Raw genomic sequence first — 20,714 nt, 5'->3', positions numbered from 1 at the left:
CTCCCTCCTTCTCCTCATCATCCTCCTCATCTTATTCAAATTTAATTAAAGTTTGCTCAGACATGTTTATGTCATGCTACACATCATGAGTGTGTGCTTGATTGAAATATATTGTAGCCTATGTGGTCACTATTTAGTAGAATAATTTTCTAGCATTTCTGATAATATACTCTAATACAGTATTCTAATGTATTTCCTCCCACAGTTGCTGTGTTGTTTTTCCACTATGCAAGATGAACCGGGAACAGCTCTCAGCATCCTGCACATCCAATCTTAATCTACTGACAGGCTGTATTGACAACAACCATCCGCAGTCAATCAGTGGTGGTTGTCATGGGGACCGCCTCATCGCTCGTGAGCCCCGGTGATGTGATCGAGGACGGGTACGGGGGCGAGGGCGGCGAGGCCTGCGAGATCCCCGTGGAGGTGAAGCCCAAAGCCCGGCTCCTGCGCAGCTCCTTCCGGCGCGGACCGCGGGTCATCGGCGCCAGCTTCAAGTCCACGGGCTCCGTGGACCTCGAGTACACGGCCGAGTACGAGCGGCTTCGCAAGGACTACGAGATCTTCCGCGTCAGCAAGAACAATGAGATCGCCTCCATGCAGAAGAAGGAGGCCAAGCTGGACGAGGAGAACAAGAGGCTGCGTGCCGAGCTGCAGGTAACTCAGAGATCCAGTCGGGTCACCTTTGGCCCGCCCCATGAAACCAGAGAGAGTAGATAAGAGAGAGGTTCCGCTGGCCCATTGTTTCCGGGTTCTACTGTCGCAAGGGGGAGGGGGGGGATCCCCCTTTAGGCAGACCTAAGGACTGTTCTATTCATTCTAGGAGCATTATGACACGCCCCTTTAGGCAGACCGGAACCTGGCACGTTAGGTGCCCATAGAAACCTATTGTGTTGGCATATCTCTATATACTTAAAGAATCTCTGATGAAACTGCTTGTTTTCCCCTCCGTTTGCGCCACCCACCGGTTGTGGTCGCGCGGCACCAATTACTGCCAGTCATTACACATACCTGTAGAACATGGGTGGGGAACCTATGTTTCGAGGGCCGTTTGCAGCCCTTGAGGCCATTTAATCCGGCCCCCGATGCAATTTTTATGGTATGCAGCTTATCATGAAATATGACATATTGTGTAAAGGAATCTTAGAAAATACATTTGCAATACAAAGAAGTTATATTCTGAGGACCTAAAGAAGGTGGGGAGACTGGGGACTATTTTAAAGGTGGCTGCCAGTGCCTACAATATTAACCTTAAGTGCATGGGGAAATCCTGGTTTGTGTTCATAGTACGGCCCTCGGAGGACTTTTACGGCCCTCGGATGAATTTGAAGTGGCCCCTCGAATGAAAAAGGTTCCCCACCCCTGCTGTAGAAGAACCGTTTGATTGGCCAATACATACAGCGGGTGGAGCATATGAAGGGGAAAACAAGCAGTTTCGTGGGCGGGCCCGGAGGTGCCGACTGGATCTGTACTGTTGGAGGGCGAGGGTCGATTCTGGTGAAAAGAGAAAGTCAGTGTCCTTGTCATTTGTTGACAATACGACACAATACAACATGTACATTATATGCCGTAGCACAATATCACATCTAAGAAGTTGACTGAAAGTGCTTTAACCCTTTAAGACACGGCGTTATACATTTGCTGTCACCAGAATGGCAATGACCAAGTCGCAGTGCATTACTAAAGGCCCTGTGTCATGTCATAGTATTGTAGTACTATGGTAGTTAACTTTCGATGTCTTTTACAGCGTGCCTCAGGAGGTACGGCGTGCATTAAGGGGCTACATACACACACACATACACGCGGGCACGCACACACACACACACACACACACACACACACATTCCCACATTTACGCCCCAGCTGCAGGGAGAGCGTATGGCAGGGTTGGGGAGCCTACTGTACTTTATGTCTCAAGGGCTGTTTATGGTCCCTTTTAGGCCGTCTTATCTGGCTCCCTGATATAATTTCAGATGAAATATGACATGTTTTGTAAAGAAATTGTAGAAACACACATACAAACACACACACACACACACACACACACACATTATAACTAGAGATGCACCGGATCTAAGATCCGGTTCCGGATCCGGCAGGATAATAGGGTTTTTCACAGGGTCTGGGTCCGGCAGGGGTCCGGCAGTGGATCTGGTATCCGGTAGGATCCTAAAAATCAGGATCTAGTTTTTACTTAGCCTAGGCTTTTCAGTCAGTCTTTCACAACCCCAATCGCTGAATGGAGTGAAAGCCCTTTGGAAGCGCCCGTTGCAGGCAGTGTGGCAGTAAGCCAATGAGTCTAAAAAATAGTTTGAGCCAACGTAATAAAGGGCCCACGTGTGTGAGTAGGCTATGTGTTTCAACCCTTTCGTAGGATCCGTTTCCTAAGCAGTGGATCCGGTATCTGGGAGGATCCTAAAAATCAGGATCCGGTGCATCTCTAATTATAACATTGTAAATGTTAGTCGTGTGTTTGCACATAATAAAAAACAAAAAAATTAAGCTGCAGCTCCAGCCTCTACTTTGAAGTGATGTTTGTCCCACTGTGTCGTGACACACCTGAAAGATGAGGGATGATGCTTAGAGTACCAATTATACTGTTATTTTGGTTATCTTTTTGTAATGCAGGCGTTGCAGAAAACCTACCAGAAGAACCTGCGTGAGAAAGAGAGTGCCCTGGAGGCCAAGTCCCAGGCCATGGAGCGGGCCTCGACCTTCGAACGCGACAGAGACAAGGTTAAACGTCAGTTCAAGGTGAGAGGCAGCTGCTTTATGTAAAAAGTTTGATTCATCCTTTTATATTTGGCCGTTTGTTGTTAGACGTGGCTATTTGGAAACACCTGTGTTTGTTTTGTGAGGTTACCGTCAGTCTTGATATTCACATTTACTCTCCTGAACTCTGCATGTACATTATTACATACAGTGTATATAGTATTGACTGACATGCCCTTTCCAAATGCCACACTTTCAAACTGGTCCAATGTGTACAATGTGTCTTCGAACATACAGTGAGTACGTACAAGAACTGAAAAGTGGCAATACGACATCTCCAGCAGTTGTGAAGTGTGATCACAAATGTCCAGAAATGTTTCACATGGCTCTGTAGCCTCTTTGTGCAGATGGGCCCACTGGCGGGCCTGTTTACGCTAGGCCAGCGGTTCCCAAACATTTTTCCCTGTGCACCCCCTTGTACATTTCAGTGTGGTTCGCGCACCCTCTATGCGAATATTGCCGCACATTATACAGAGTAATTTTGGGGAGTCCACATTTCCAATATAATTGACAGTTTTTTCTGTCTCCATTACAATGGAACTTGTTGCATGACAAGTCTAGGAGTTATACATTACACTTCAGATGGACCTTTCCATCATACAATTTACCAAACAATTAAAAACTACTTAATGTTCATTAATGCTGTAGAAAAACACACATATCCGCTATTGTCCAATTCCGCTCGCGCACCCCCTTGTAGCAGGCCGCGCACCCCCAGTGGTGCACGCACCACAGTTTGGGAAACCCTGCTCTAGGCTGAAAAGACTCAACTACCGGTACATCATAACAACATGGCTATGACATTACAGAGAGCCTGAAGTAACAGGGTCATTACAATTTGGTGACAGTGAGATTATAACCATAGATTCTTTAGGAATAGATATGCCACCTGTTGGTTTCACTGTGATTTCCAGTTTCCGAAACGAGGCAGGTTTGTATTAGTTCTATGGCAGATTTAGAGCTGTAGTTGCAGTTCCACCCTTATCCACGTCGCGGCCCGGATGAATGAATGGAGTCCTATGGAGCAAAACCCCTCATGGTGCCTTTATCTCAGTATGGGATTTTTTTCTCGTGTAATTCGGATGTTGCTTTTGAAAGACTATACGGTATATAGAAAATACCCACGGCTGAGTTTTAGATTTTTTGAGCCACGCATATGCTTAAAAAGTGATTTTAAGTGTCTATGACGTCACATCCTTAGAAAAATGCTAGCGAGTAGTGAGCAACAAAAACTCCTACTGTAAAAAATCAAACAAACATATGTGCTTTTTTATTAAACTGTTGAGTGAAACTTTTATTGAAGTCTCCAGAACGATATTCAAATCTGAGCATTGTTTAGGAGACCTGGGTGAAAATTAAGAATTTTAGCATCTAGCTCCATTGGGTCCCATTCATTCTGGTCTCCAATGCGCGACTAGTGGAGAACTCATTGGAACTGCAGCCAAAAAACCATAGAACTAATACAAACAACTGGTACAATGGGGCATAGCCTCTTACTGCAGCAGGGGTCGCCGGCGACCCGATTCACTTGCTGAAAATGCTTAACTACATCATAACAACATTGCCGTGACATTACAGAGAGCCATAGTGCTGCGGGTAATAAGGGGTAATAGCGAGTGGCAAGGCTGTTCTATAAGGGCTGTGTTATAACCTTACCTCTGTGAAAAGGGGTTAAACAAGACATGTCAATGCATGCATGATGAGGCTGGATAACTGGTAATGTGCATCTTGTGTGGATTGTGTAGGGCTACAGCTGAGGGCATGAAGGATTTCTTGCATCTGTTTTGTGCTGTATGGGTACATTGTAGCTACACAATGGCTCTTTAACCCATTGATGCTGGATGCTGCGTAGCACAACATTGACCAAGGTGCCTGAAGCTGCATGGATGGATGCACCATTCAGGCTCATCATGAGATTTGACATTTTTTATTAAAACTGTTACAATGTTAGAGCTGAATGAACACATTCTAATACAAGATGAGGGTCTCAGCTTTTAAATGCAACTTATTTAATTTATATTGTCTGCGCTTCGGAGGCTGAGACATTTAGGTTTTTATAGGCTGAGGGCACCTTTTTTTTTTTACAAAAAGGGCTTAGGGATTTAGCGGGCATTTGTTGCAGGAGCTTTAGGCATCAATGGGTTAAGTGCTGTTCCGCTGATTGGTAGATATTCCGTGAGACCAAAGAGAAGGAGATCCAGGACCTGTTGCGAGCCAAGAGGGATCTGGAGGCCAAACTGCAGCAGCTGCAGGCCCAGGGGGTGCAGGTGTACGACCCAGACGACTCCGACTCTGACGAAAACCAAACTACAGTCACCGGTATGGCAGATTATTTTGGGGTATTTTTTATTTTGTATGGTAATTTGACCAGGGTTCCCACTTGTGCTTGAATTCCTTGAAAATGCTTGAATTTCAATGAAGTGTTTTCAAGGTTGTGAAAATGCTTGGATTTTTGGTGAAGTGCTTGAAAATACTTGAAATTTGTGTCAAGTCAAACTCGGTAAGCCAAATAATAGAAATAGATTGTTCAGGTACATTGAAAATCTGAGGGAGTGAGATGTCAGATGGGATTTGCCATTCGACTACCTAAAATTGATTAGAATGCAGGAAATTGCATCTTAATTGCATCTTCCCGCCACCTTTTAAAGGTGCTGGAAAACTGAAAATTTGGTGCTTGAAGGTGCTTGAAAAGTGCTTGAATTTGTTCATGAAAAAGGTGTGGGAACCCTGTTTGACACGTTGAACTTGTGGGGTTTTTTTTTGCACACCCCAGCTGGCAGGTGGCAGGTGGTAGGAGATGGCCTGTGGGTCACTATCAGAAAATTTGATTGTGGTAATTTGACAAACGTTTGAAAGGTGCCTTGAGCCCATCAGAGTTTTGGTCAAACCTGAGATTGCTCACTTTGATAACGTGTTAAACATCATTTGGTCTTCAAAACATCTTCTAAAATCTTCTCCAACAGTTGTACAGTGATGTTACATTTGTAATTCCTACTTGAAACTTGTTTGAGTGCTGTTATCAGGGCTCTAAATTAACACCAGACAACCGGCCAAGTGCTGGTGAAAATTCAAGAAAGCGTACACATTGACACATTAGGGAGTGTATATGTGGCTTGTACCGGTAATGAGAAAAGCTAATTTATAGACCTTGCTTTTTATACTATAAGTGTTTTCCTCCTCCTCTCCTCTGTGTGGCGCTGTGCAGCTGTGGGCATGCAGTGTGAGTACTGGGGCGGCGGCGTGCTGGGGAGTGAGCCCTCTGTTGGCAGCATGATGCAACTGCAACAGAGCTATCGTGGACCGGAGTTCGCCCACAGCCTCATGGACGTGGAGGGACCCTTTGCCAACGTCAGCAGAGGTCGGCTTCTTATGATTATTATTCTCATAATATGTATCTGACCGTCAGCAGGTAAATAATATTGTGGTACATATTTCACCCAAAAACCTGGCTAAGCCCAGCAATGACCACACATAGTATCATCAGAGCAGCACATCAGTGAAATAAGCCTATTTTAAGTGCAGAGAGAATTACTGGAATGGGAGGGTTTTTGCTCTTATAAATTGTCTAACACAGCATATTCATTTGTGTTCATGTGGGATGTGTGTGTGTGTGTGGTTGGGTGTGTGTGTGCGTGTGTGTGTGTGTGTGTGTGTGTGTGTGTGTGTGTGTGGTTGGGTGTGTGTGTGCGTGTGTGTATGCTTGTGTGCGTGCTGTTTGTGTGTACGTGTGTGCATATGTGTACTTGTGTGGGTGTGTGCGTGCGTGTGTGTGTATGCTTGTGTGCGTGCTGTTTGTGTGTACGTGTGTGCATATGTGTACTTGTGTGGATGTACTTTTGTGTGTGTGTACGTGTGTGTGTGTACGTGTGTGTGTGTGTGTGTGTGTGTGTGTGTGTGTGTGTGTGTGTGTGTGTGTGTGTGTGTGTACGTGTACGTGTGTACTTGTGTGTGCGCGCGTGTGTGTGTAGACGACTGGGATGCAGCGGTGGCCAGCCTCCTGCAGGTGTCGCCCTACATCTCCAAAGGGCTGTGGAGCAACACCGTACGCTGCTACCTCATACACACCAAGGACACCAGGGACGAACTCACACACTTCATACAGGTATACACACACTGCTACCTCATACATCATACACACCAAGGACACCAGGGACGAACTCACACACTTCATACAGGTACACACCAAGGACACCAGGGACGAACTCACACACTTCATACAGGTATAGGGACGAACTCACACACTTCATACAGGTATAGGGACGAACTCACACACTTCATACAGGTACACACACACTGCTACCTCATACACACCAAGGACACCAGGGACGAACTCACACACTTCATACAGGTACACACCAAGGACACCAGGGACGAACTCACACACTTCATACAGGTACACACCAAGGACACCAGGGACGAACTCACACACTTCATACAGGTACACACCAAGGACACCAGAGACAAACTCACACACTTCATACAGGTACACACCAAGGACACCAGCGACGAACTCACACACTTCATACAGGTACACACCAAGGACACCAGGGACGAACTCACACACTTCATACAGGTACACACCAAGGACACCAGCGACGAACTCACACACTTCATACAGGTATAGGGACGAACTCACACACTTCATACAGGTACATACCAAGGACACCAGGGACGAACTCACACACTTCATACAGGTATACACCAAGGACACCAGCGACGAACTCACACACTTCATACAGGTATAGGGACGAACTCACACACTTCATACAGGTACACACCAAGGACACCAGGGACGAACTCACACACTTCATACAGGTACACACACACTGCTACCTCATACACACCAAGGACACCAGGGACGAACTCACACACTTCATACAGGTATACACCAAGGACACCAGGGACGAACTCACACACTTCATACAGGTACACACCAAGGACACCAGGGACGAACTCACACACTTCATACAGGTACACACCAAGGACACCAGGGACGAACTCACACACTTCATACAGGTATACACCAAGGACACCAGGGACGAACTCACACACTTCATACAGGTATACATACACTGCTACCTCATACACACCAAGGACACCAGCGACGAACTCACACACTTTATACAGGTACACACCAAGGACACCAGCGACGAACTCACACACTTTATACAGGTATACACACACTGGACCCTGACAAACTCACACACTTTATACAGGTATACACTGGACCCTGACGAACTCACACACATACATACACATACATACATACGAACTCACACACATACATACACTGGGCCCTGACGAACTCACACACTTCATACAGGTATAGGGAGGACCTCACACACTTCATACAGGTACACACTGTGCCCTGACGAACTTACACTCTTCATACAGGTATAGGGGAAAGGAAAATATTTGACATAACTAACATGTTATGGTTATAGGGGTTTGTCCCCCAAGAAATTTTGAAAATACAATACTTTTGACTCATTTATACAGTACTGTTATAAAATACAGTACTTTTGACTCATTTAAGCATCAGCCTATTTGGGACTGTAATAAATTAACCTTTTAATTCTACCTTGTACCCCTTTAACTGACGTTCTCCTCCACTATCGTTTCTCTGTCCTTCTCCAGAAGTATTCTCCCAGCCTGCAGGGTCTGTGTGAAGGTTAACTAACGTTTCTCCTCTCTCTTCTCCTCCAGAAGTATTCTGCAGGGTCTGTGTGAAGTTTAACTAACGTATCTCCTCTCTCTTCTCCAGAAGTATTCCCCCAGGCTCCAGGGTCTGTGTGAAGGTTAAAGGGGTATGCCACTATTTTGGGGCTTAATACAGTTAAAATCATTGGCCGGGGTTTATAAAGGTGGTAAAGTGTCTAAAGTGGTAAAGTGGATCCGTGTAGCATGCTACATGCTACAGTGATCCATTGACTTTCACTAGCTTAGCAACATACTCCCTCTTTTAACTTGTCTTAAAGCAAGACAACGGCTTACATGAAAAATAAGACACTTTACCACCTTTATAAACCCCGGCCAACAATTTTAGCTTTAAGGCCCAAAATAGTGGCATATCCCTCACTAACGTATCTCCTCTCTCTTCTCCTCCAGAAGTATTCTCCCAGGCTGCAGGGTCTGTGTGAAGTTTAACTAACGTATCTCCTCTCTCTTCTCCTCCAGAAGTACTAACGTATCTCCTCTCTCTTCTCCTCCAGAAGTATTCCCCCAGGCTGCAGGGCCTGTGTGAGCGCCTGGGCCACTTCTACCTGAACGTCTACTTCACTGAGGGCAGCGGCAGCGCAGCCGAGAGACAACAGGAGATGGAGAGGAGCTCCCTCTGTGTGTTCCTGCTCAAACCCTCCATCAGCAGGTGTGTGTGTGTGTGTGTGCGTGCGTGTGCGTGTGCGTGTGCGTGCGTGCGTGCGTGCGTGCGTGCGTGTGTGTGTGTGTGTGCGTGTGCGTGCGTGCGTGCGTGTGTGTGTGTGTGTGTGTGTGTGTGTGCGTGCGTGCGTGCGTGCGTGCGTGCGTGCGTGCGTATGTACGTACAACGCTCCACCAGTGGAACACTGAAATATTCACTGAAAAAACGTCACTACCATAGTACTACACTACTATTACAGTGTACAGTGCATTTAGTTATACATTAGGACCTTAGTGGTTCCCAAACTTTTCCCCCTGCGCACCCCCTTGTACATTTCAATGTGGTTCGCGCACCCCCTAATCGAATATTTTGGTGTGCTGATGTCCATGAAAGTATGGATTCACTGCACATTTTGCACAATCGTTTTGTGGAATCCTCTTTTTACAATAGTCTAGAGTTAAACTACTGTACAATTCACATGGACCCTTCAGCATACAATTCACCATACTAGTAATTAAAAACCACTTAATGTTCATTAATGATGGAGTAAACCTCACATATCAAACATTCCTCTATTCAGCTCGTGCACCCCCTTATGGCTGGCTGCGCACCCCCAGGGGTGCACGCACCCCAGTTTGGGAAATCCTGCGATTAGGTCATTGTCATTCTGGTAACAGCTAATTAATAACAGGGGCCTTTTGTCTTTTTTTGAAAGATTTTTTTTGTGGGTCTTTTGACTTTATTTTTATGATAGGACAGTGAAGGAGTGACAGGAAGCGAATGGGGAGAGAGAGACGGGTCAGCCGCGTAGCAGACGAGTGCCCTACCGTTAGCGTCATGGTAGGGCCAGGGGCCTTGTCAGTGATACTGTCCCATTTTTGGAAATAAGCTTATTTTACACCTTCCCTTGAGTTAAATAATAGGGTTTTACCGTTCTCCTGTACTTTCAACCGTTTTCTAGTTATGATGACAGTGCAAATTTTACCTCCAAGCTAACAGTTAACATTGAGTCCTATGAGACCAGTTAGCCGCGAGCTGGTCTCATAGGACTCAATGTTAACTGCTAGCATGGAGGTAAAATTTGCACTGCCATACCCCGAGAACGGTTGAAAGTACAGGAGAACAGTAAAACCCTATTATTTAACTCAAGATTTTCAAAAATGGGACAGTATCATCTGAAGGGAACTTTTTGTATGTGTCTCTTAGTCTGTCAGGCACTGTGGTAGAGGATGCGGTGGAGGCGTTTGTGAAGAATGCAGACTCCAGACCACTCCTGCTGTACCTGCGGAAAGCGGACGAGATCTCCAGCATCAGTGGCACCACCAGGGAACTGCTCGAGAAAATCAACAACGCAGATAAAAATGCCAAAATCAAGGTAAATATTTTATCCATAAAGAACATGACTAGAGACGCGTAACTCAGAAGTATGTGGTGGTAACACTGTTAATGAGTGGTTTGCGATAAAGTTTGAATTGTTGTAGAAATAGAAAAGGACCATTTTATCCACGTATGTAATTTAGCCTTTCAATTGCTAAATTGTTGCAGTAGAATTATTTTTTAAAGGGACACTGTGCAGGAAATGGTCAAAAAGGTACTGCAACTATGCTGCTTATTGAAATTGGGCTGCCTATTGCCAAATTTGATCTTTACATGAAAGTTTACTAAGTATTAAACAAATATTTTCTAGTATGGTCCAAGTACAGTAATTTTTGCAGCTAAAAATGACTATTTTGGGAAATTCAAAATGGCGGAACATGGAGAAGATCCCCCTTTTCATGTATGAAAAGTGCAATTTTTCCAGTCATAATGAATACTAGAATTTAATGGCGGTGGTAAGTATTCATGAAAAAGGTAACATTAGTGAATGGGCAGCATGAATTCTGGAAATAAACGACTAAAAATCTCACACAGTGTCCCTTTAATGTGACTGTAATCCATGATATCTATCTGCAGGTGGTGGACCATAGTGGTTCTGCGGAGGAAGGAGCCTCTCTGGTCTTCCAGCAGCTGGAGAAGATCATCAAGCAGGTGAGAACTGCAATGTTGTAGAGTAGGGCTGCACAATTAATCGGCAACAATCGAAAATCGTGATATAATAGTTATATCGAAATTGCGATTTTAATCGTGATTTAATCGTGGCAATAGTGACCTACCTTCGAGAGCGTCCTTGAAGCCAGAACATGCTTACAGGCTGGTGTTTCTGGCCAGAAATCTGTTCACCTAAGTTTCACGCTATTGCCTTTTACATAATTATTACAATTCATTTTATTTTTCTCATCCCGTATATAATTCATTCTTGGTTATGTTTCATTTTGTTATATTTTTTACAAATTCAGCAAAAATCAATAATAGTGATTAATAATTGTGATTATGATTTTGACCCAAATAATCGTGATTATGATTTTTTCATAATTGTGCAGACCTATTGTAGAGGCACGCTGTACACAGAATTCTTAACTGTGCATTAACACATGTATAATTATGTGCCAAAAAAATGAAAAATATAAAAAAGAAAAACAATTATTTAAAAAAAAAAAGCCAAACAGTGACGTCAACCCAGCAACACTTAGGCCCCCACACATATCAACAAGCTTATTTGTCTGTCTATTTTCAAGTAAAAACAACCAGTCAATTCAGTCAGTCAATTCAATCTTAATTTATACAAGCAATACAAGAAAGATTTTCTTGATCTGATAATGGGTCACTTGGTCAAACATAGCTGGTTATCTAGGTGATGCACAGTGGTGCAAAAAATAAAAGTGAAAGTGAAAAACCCTGCCACAGATTCCCTACAACACAGGTTTGACCTCTCCAAGTAACTGGCTGTGACTCAATATCAGATCAAGAAACTAGGTTTTAGGCCTCAAAATTCGAGTTCTGCACTGGACATTTTTACTTGAAAATAGACAAAAAACAAGCTTATTGAAATGTGTGCGGCCATCAGTTGTGCTGTGTTGACGTCAGGTGGGTAGACAGCTGACATTGCTTTTGAACAACAGCTAGAATTATATTTTTCAGTAAGCACATAATTGTACATGTGTTCAAGCACAGTTTTGATGCCCTCCATGAAAATACACAATTAAAATCCACGATAATAAACAGAATGCTTAAATGAGAAGGTGAGTCCACACTTTTGGCCTGTACAGTACATGAAAAGGGGATATTCTCCGTGGTCCGTCATTTTGAATGTGCAGAAGCAGGCATTTTTAGCTGCAAAACTTACCGTCCTTTGGTCATACTAGTAAATATTGGTTTATTATTTATTAATATTCATGAAAAGATAAAATATGTCAATAGGCAGCACAATTTCAATGAGCAGCATAGTTGCAATAACAACTCTGACCACAATCTAACACAGTGCATTTTTTTAAACTAGATTGATGTCTTTTGGCCAAGTGGTTAGAGAGTTGGTCTTTCAATCTAGGGCGTGTCGGTTCGAATCCACCTGACCTCTCCCTACATCTCCATCCATGGCTGAAGTGCCCTTGAGCAAGGCACCTAACCCCACATTGCTCCAGGGACTGTAACCAATACCCTGACAAATAATAACTGTAAGTCGCTTTGAATAAAATGAAAGCGTCAGCTAAGTGAAATGTAATGTAATGTAATGTAATCTGGTGTCTCCAGGAGCTGTTGGAGCTGAAGTCGTGCCCAGGTGAGGAGCGTGTGGAGGTACTGGAGGAGCAGGTGGAGGTGGAGGGGAGCGACGTGCTGTGGGACCAACACGACGAGCAGGAGCAGATGGAGACCTTCCAGAACATATGCAGCTCCACCACGCACCTCAACTTTGACAAGGTTTGACCTTTGACCTTCACCACACACCTCAACTTTGACAAGGTTTGACCTTTGACCACCACCACACACCTCAACTCTGACAAGGTTTGACCTTTGACCTTCACCACACACCTCAACTTTGACAAGATTTGACCTCCACCACCACGCACCTCAAGTTTGACAAGGTTTGACCTTTGACCTCCACCACCACATACCTCAACTTTGACAAGGTTTGACCTTTGACCTTCATCACACACCCCAACTTTGACAAGGTTTGACCTTCACCACACACCTCAACTTTGACAAGATTTGACTTCCACTACCACACACCCCAACTTTGACAAGGTTTCATTTGCCTACTCTACGCTGAATTACATATTTTTGTATTTTATATTTTGCTGTCTGCACATCAACGTTAGCAAGGTTTTTGTTCTCCCTGCGTTCTGTATATATATATTTTAATACTTTGTGGCCCTTTCAAAACAATGTGTATGCTCCTGTGTGATTTGTGACACATGCAGTGTGTTTTGCAGCACCACTTTTCCATTTGAAGACTTGATTCTGTTTTTGTCCGTCAGTATCTGACTCGTCTGAATGACCTGGTGGCGGCCCCTCCCCCTACCCCTCCTGTGCTGGTGTCCGGCGGACCAGGGTCGGGGAAATCCGTCCTACTCGCGAAATGGTAAAACCATGTCAACTTCCTTGGAGATGTATTAATGTATTATTGAATTATGTATTTCTACTATACCAAATTTTAAACATATTGCAGTGCCGAATTGTAGCCACTTCAAAGGAGAACAGCGGCAATGGATACAGTTTAGGATCTTTCCTAGCCTCTCATTACCCTCTTTACATACTGCACTGTCGACACGTCTGCCCTCTATAAAGTTCTCCTCAGCTCTGAATAAAATCTACTTAACATCTTAGAACACTGATCAATTATCCTATCCCTTCTCAATACCAGTCCATCTAATCCCTTAAAGGGACACTGTGTGAGATTTTTAGTTGTTTATTTCCAGAATCCATGCTACCCATTCACTAATGTTACCTTTTTCATGAATACTTACCACCACCATCAAATTCGATGTATTCATTATGACTGGAAAAATAGCACTTTCTTCTCCATCATCTTCTCCATGATCCGCCATTTTGAATTTTTAGCAGCAAAAATGGCTGTACTTTGGCCATAATACAAAATTTTAGTTTATTACTTAGTAAACTTTCATGAAAAGGTCAAATTTGGCAATAGGCGACACAGTGTCAATGAGCAGCATAGTTGCAGTACCTTTTTTGACCATTTCCTGCACAGTGTCCCTTTAATTATCCCCGCCCGGAAACCTTCCCCCAATAAAATCCCATGCCAAAACTGATTGACACACAAACAGAATTCTAGAAGACACACCAGGGAGTGGGAAACAACATTCACACACACAGACACAAACACACGTTCACACACATACAGAGAAAGGAGATCATATGGGAAACACGATAGACAATTCAGTCCGACGGGCCTCGCCGCTACAATGTGGATAATCTAACTGTCGAATTTACTAGGTAGTACGTTAAAGCAATAATGAGTTATAGTGTAACACAGAAATGATGCATCGTGTCTTCACTGTATGGGATTTCAGTTCTGGGATGTGTTTCTCAAAAGCGTAGTCAACTACGGTTTTGAGAAATGCACCCCTGATTCTATTGCCCCCAGGATCCAGTTGCAGCAGAGGCTGTCTCCCAACACCATCATCCTGCATCACTTTGTGGGCCGGCAGTCCTCTACAAGTGCAGAGCCCGTGCTCATCATCAAGCGCCTCACTGTTAAAGTAAATCAGTCATTCACTTCACACCATATATTTCTCATTTGTTGGTATTATAGTAGTAAGTCTTAAGGTAACCCCATAATGCACGCCGTACCTCCTGTGACACGCTGTAATAGTTACAGTAGCTACCATAGTAAAGTTGGAAAAGTTGAAAATTTAGCTACCATAGTACTACACTACTATGACATAACACAGGGCCTTTAGTAATGCACCATGACTTAGTCATTGCCATTAACAGGTTAAAAATGTTTAAAAGAATCACAGTTTATTTATGATTTTCGCTAAGCTTCTGATGTAACATTAATGACATCATTCTACACAACATGAGTCATCAGTAATCTAATACTGTGCTCATCATGAAGCGCCTCACTGTTAAAGTAAATCGGTCATTCACTTCACACCATATATTTCTATTTTGTTTTTATTGCAGTAAGTCTTAACATAGCCCCTTAATGCACGCCATACCTCCAGTGGCACGCTGTAATAGTACTCCATTACTGTGACATAACACAGGCCCTTTAGTAATACACTACGACTTGATCATTGTCATTCTGGTAACAGCAAATTTATAACGCTGTGTCTTAACTAGGGCTGTGCTCAAAAGATCGAATCGCGATCCAATGTCAATTCACGTTTCGAAAAGTGTGATATCGATTCACAACCCACTTCTTTCTCTCATACCAAGGTATTTCATGTTTGTGTGGGTATCAAAGGTTGAGATATTTAGGTTTTCATAGCCGGTCTTAGAATTTTAGGCATAAATGGGTTAAACTGACAACCCAGCAATACAGAATATCGATATTGAATCGAATCGAATCAGATCGTGGATCGAATTGGTTCGTGACCTTCTGGATCGGAATCGAATCAATCCAGGAAATTTGGATCGATTCCCAGCCCTTGTCTTAACGGGTTAAATATTTAAAAGAATCACAGTTTATTTATGATTTTCACTAAGCTTCTGATGTAACATTAATTACATCATTCTACACAACATGAGTCATCAGTAATCTAATACGTAGGGCGTTTTGCGTGTGTGTGTGCGTGTGCGTGTGCGTGTGTGTGTGTGTGCGTGTGCGTGTGCGTGTGCGTGTGTGTGTGTGTGTGTGTGTGTGTGTGTGTGTGTGTGCGTCCTGTAGTTGTTGCAGCACTTCTGGTCCATCTCTGGGCTCACTATGGATCCCTGTAAGGTTCTAGAAGAGTTCCCTCGCTGGCTGGAACGCTTATCAGCTCGTCGCCATGGCAACATCATCATCATCATCGATTCTGTTGATCAGATACAGGTAGCACTTTCCACCAGTGTCCTATTTGTTTTGTTTTTTTGTTTTTGGTCTTTTATTAGTTTATTTAGATTTTGACAGGAAACATGTAGGAGAGAGAGAGAGATGGGGAAGGTTTGGCAAAGGACCCGTGCCGGAATCGAACCTGCATTGCCGGGAAAGCAGCCCAGTGCCCTACCATTAGAGCTACGGTAGCAGAGACTCTTTAAGTATATAGAGACTCTCTACTCTCTCTGACGGTAGTCAGAGACTCTTTAAGTATATAGAGATATGCCAATGTAATAAGTTGCTATGGGCACCTAACATGACCAGGTTCCGTTCTGCCTAAAGGGACGTGTCATAATACTCCTAGCATTGAATAGAACAGTCCTTAGGTCTGCCTAGGTCTGCCTAAAGGGGGATTTCCCTCCCTCCCCCTTGCAATAATAGAACCCGTAAACAATGGGCCAATGGAACCTCTCTCTCTCTACTCTCTCTGACGGTAGTGTCCACCAGTGTCCTATTGTGGTAGGCTGGAGGAAGGTAGGCTCAGGTGGTAGAGGAGCGGGAGGTTCGGCAACCAGTCGAACCCTGCTCTGCCTGACCCCGTCGATGTGGCCTTGAGCAAGATACTTCACTCCAAGTTGCTCCTGGTGGCAGTGTGGTGAGCCTTTCCACTCCTTCGAACACTCAAAGCGCTTTACATTGTACCCTGTGCCACCGGTGTTTGAATGGGAGTGTGAATGGAGGAATGTGAGGCATATAATGTAAAGCGCTATTAGTACTCGAAGGAGTGGAAAGGCCCTATAGAAATGCAGTCCATTTAGCACAGCCCTTTGTAGCCCCTTAATGCACGCCGTACCTCCTGTGGCACGCTGTAATAGACATTGAAAGTTTACTACTATAGTACTACACTATGACAGTGCACGGGGCCTTTAGTAATACATCATGACTTGGTCATTGCCATTCTGGTAACAGCTAATTTATAATGCCGTGTCTTAAGGGGTTAAGCAGTGCACTGCCTGCTGGTCCAATAACTTTTGTAATACAAAGTCAGAAAGTCTGGAGCTCGCCCTCAAAAAAAGACTTGTGTGAGATTTTTAGTTGTTTATTTCCAGAATTCATGCTACCCATTCACTAATGTTACCTTTTTCATGAATAATTACCATCACCATCAAATTCAAAGTATTCATTAAGACATGAAAAATTGCGCTTTTCATACATGAAAAGGGGGATCTTCTCCATGGTCCGCCATTTTGAATTTCCAAAAATAGCCATTTTTAGCTGCAAAAATGACTCTATTTGGACCATACTAGAAAATATTTGTTTATTACTTAGTAAACTTTCATGTAAAGATCAAATTTGGCAATAGGCAGCCCATTTTCACCACGGCCCAACTGCAATTCATTGGGATTGACCGTTTGACCCCCAGCCGCAGAAACCGTGCTGTGGAATCCAAATTATTGCAATGTGAAGCCAAATGGATTTTTTACATGCAAACATTGTCTCCCAAGGGCCCCAATGAGGATTTGGACTTGAGCTGTTTCCTATAATTTTTTCTTGCCTTGTTTACGTAATCATGATTTTTGAAATGTAGACACATGACACAACAGTCCAATCTGTTTTTAGTGATTGTAATTGAGCACATGATCTACTGTTTTTTAAATAATTGTTAATCATTGTCATCTCTCCATACAGCAACTGAATCACCCATCATTGAATATGGGTCCTGATTGGCTATTCGTAACTGATTGCCTCCTGGCTTCACTTCCTTTTTAAACCTATGTGAATGTTTGTTCTGGTTTTTTTGCACTGAGGATGGGATCACCCGAAACGTTTGCACTTTTGTAAATATAGCACGGCATATGTGAGATCATTAAAAACCCACTTTATTTGGGCATCTCTTCTTAAGTCTTTTTTTGAGTGCGAGCTCCAGACTTTCTGACTTTGTATTACTCTATATTCCAAGCCAACGCACCACCACATAACTAAAGCCACATTGAAAGGCGCAGGCCATCTTTTTGATTTTTTTCCCCAATAACTTTTGTACCATATTTCATGTAGTGGTTCAGATAGTGCACATGCAGTGTTTCCCTTTTCAGTCAAAGCACTCTAACACATGTATTGTAGGTATTCTTTGTTGTTAAATGTGTGTGTTCTTCCTGGGTTATATCTTGTGATAGTCTGGATGTTCTGTGAAATGTCTACTAGTGGCAAGACCCATTTCCTTCTTGACGTTCATGGATCGCAATGGACCTATTGAGTGTGTGTGTACCAAGGATATTGGATATCTGTTCTCGATGGGAAAAACAGACGATGTTCTCATAGTTGATGTTAAGAGATGTATTTCTAAGAGCTGAGTAGCGGTATTGAGTGTCTGTGTGTGTGCGTGTGTGTGTACGCGCGTGTGTGCCTGTGTGTGCATGTGTTTGTGTGTGTGTGCGTCTATATGCGTGTGCTTGTGCGTGTGCTTGTGTGTGTGTATGTGTGTGTGCGCGTGTGTGTGCGTGTGTGTGCGTGTGTGTGTGTTCTTTGCAGAGTGCGGAGCGCAACATGAAGTGGCTGATTGATCCGTTGCCCGCCAACGTCAGAGTGCTCGTGTCAGTCAATGTGGAAACATGCCCGCAAGCCTGGAGGTATTACCACTTATTGCGTCCATGTGTACGCTGTGCTGTGTTACGTTAGCTGGTAGAAGCTACATAGAGCAGGGGTGTTAACCATAAGGCCTGGGGGCCGGATGGAGCCTGCCAGCTGGCTCTATACAGCCCAGACAAAGAAAAAGCTAAGAAGGTAAAAAAAAAAGAGAGAAAATCTCTGGCCTTTCTGAGATTTCGTGTTTTCCTTTTTTGTAACTATTTTTGGGGGCTTTTTTGGCCTTTGTTATTACAGGACAGTTGGAGAGTAGACAGGAAATGATTGGGAGAGAGATGGGGCAGGGCCGGGAAATGATCCCTGTGGACAATGTAAGCCCAAATGTGGGGGGGCTTAGTGCGCTGCGCCACAGCGCCCCCTGACAAGATTTCCAGTTTTCAATACTTGAGAACGAATTTGACTCTTTTGCCCGCCAATTACAGTCAATGTTCCTGTTATACTTCAACCTCGAGATGATGGACTAGCAAAATGTTTCCGATATGAAGCAGAATTGATGCAATTATGAAATTGATCAGGCCCCCTTTAAGATCAAATTGACTACTGTATGTGACCCCAGAACTGACATGAGTTTGACACCCCTGAATTGTCAGTATAAGAAAAGGCAGGGAGAGAATTAGACATTTAACTGTTATTTGAGTACTAGAGTTGTCATGGATACCTTATGGTAGTATAGTGATCAATATAATGATCAATGTCTTAATTGTTATCGTGTTATCGTGACCACTCAATGTTGATTACAATGAAGTGGTCTTGCTAGTTTTCATTGTCCTGGGGTGCATTTCTCGAAACTGTAGTTGCTAACTCTGTTAGCTACTTTGTTGTTTGCAATGCACTTTCCCATTGGCAACTACCCAAGTTGCTAACTGGCTAACAGCTACACGTTTGAGAAACACACCCCTGATTTTTGTACGTACTTGAGAGTGAGTTGTGGTACATTACTGTACAGGGTTCCCACGGGTCATGGAATTTCTGGAATATCATGGAATTTCATGAAAGTTTTTCCAGTCATGGAAAGTCATGGAATTTTGCCATTTTGCATGCACAGTCATGGAATATCATGGAATTTTCTTAACATTTGTGTAGAAGCAAAAGCTTTTTTGTTTTGTGTATAACATTGTTTCTTACTGGCTATACTACAACGCTTCGCCAGAGACAGTTTGGTTTCGTGCTGTAATGTGCAACATTCTAGAATGCAATGAGCCCACTTAAGTCTGGCGGTGGCTCGGCGGTGAAGATAATCTTCAGTTTTTACACTTTTTAAAACATTTTAACGTAATTTCTTTTTCCGGAAGTGGTCATGGAAATTTGTTTTTTTTTTTGGTCTGGAAAGTCATGGAAAATTGTGGAATTTTATAGCTGAATAAGACTGGGAACCCTGACTGTAATTCATTTGAATTGACTGTGCCTGTAATACGTTGGTGTTCTGCAGACTGTGGCCGACGGTTCATCTTGACCCGCTGACCAGCAAAGAGATGAAGAGCATGATCACCAAGCACTGCCTGATCGCCGAGATCAAACTCAGCAAAGAACAGGTCTGTGCAATAATAGGGCCTTTTCTATTCTGATGTCAGACGAGCTTTGATTCGGCTCTACCGTGGCTTTATCAGTAGTTAGAGCACTACACTGCTATGCCGGCGGGCGACCCGGGTTCGATTATGGCCCGGGTTATTTGCCGATCCCTCCCCTGTCTCTATCTCTCCCCGCTCATTTGCTGTCTGTCCTTCAATGTCCTGTCAAGAATAAAGGCGAAAAGCCCCCAAAAAACACTTTAAAAAAAGACAACCTTTGATTCATTGCACTCAAAGCTACTACGTAGTTGCATCCAGGTGGCATAGACATAAACATGTCCATATCTGTAAATGGCGACCGACTAAATATTAAAGATCTAAGATCTCAGAGAACTGCAGCAAAATGTGTAATGGGCTAGAGATTTACTTCTTATTTTGACATTCTTAGTTTTTCTGTTATCTACAAGTCCGTGGCCAGATAAAACTATCTCCTGGGCTACATCTGTCCCCTGGGTCTTATAATTGACACCCCTGGTTTACTACCTGACATCGGTAGTTGTTTGTACGTGTCTGCATC

At 43.6% G+C, this 20,714-nt stretch overlaps 1 protein-coding gene across 1 annotated transcript in view; it reads left to right on the top strand.

Moving 5' to 3' along the window:
- The window catches only part of nphp3 (nephronophthisis 3), a 48,186-nt gene that overhangs the window by 1,244 nt on the left and 26,228 nt on the right, over window positions 1-20,714 (top strand). The window contains exons 2-15 of the mRNA XM_063206431.1: window positions 206-657; window positions 2,629-2,754; window positions 4,941-5,091; window positions 5,978-6,130; window positions 6,741-6,874; window positions 8,985-9,139; window positions 10,337-10,505; window positions 11,084-11,158; window positions 12,758-12,925; window positions 13,483-13,586; window positions 14,610-14,724; window positions 15,858-16,001; window positions 18,516-18,613; window positions 20,059-20,161. Of these exons, the coding sequence (XP_063062501.1) occupies window positions 334-657; window positions 2,629-2,754; window positions 4,941-5,091; window positions 5,978-6,130; window positions 6,741-6,874; window positions 8,985-9,139; window positions 10,337-10,505; window positions 11,084-11,158; window positions 12,758-12,925; window positions 13,483-13,586; window positions 14,610-14,724; window positions 15,858-16,001; window positions 18,516-18,613; window positions 20,059-20,161 (2,019 nt within the window). The 5' untranslated portion in view covers window positions 206-333. The remainder of the gene's footprint in view (window positions 1-205; window positions 658-2,628; window positions 2,755-4,940; window positions 5,092-5,977; window positions 6,131-6,740; window positions 6,875-8,984; window positions 9,140-10,336; window positions 10,506-11,083; window positions 11,159-12,757; window positions 12,926-13,482; window positions 13,587-14,609; window positions 14,725-15,857; window positions 16,002-18,515; window positions 18,614-20,058; window positions 20,162-20,714) is intronic.

Source organism: Engraulis encrasicolus, chromosome 9, assembly GCF_034702125.1.
Source record: "Engraulis encrasicolus isolate BLACKSEA-1 chromosome 9, IST_EnEncr_1.0, whole genome shotgun sequence".
NCBI lineage: Eukaryota > Metazoa > Chordata > Actinopteri > Clupeiformes > Engraulidae > Engraulis > Engraulis encrasicolus.
The sequence above is the reverse complement of the archived record's forward strand: the minus strand, read 5'-3'. Positions and strand labels throughout refer to the sequence as shown.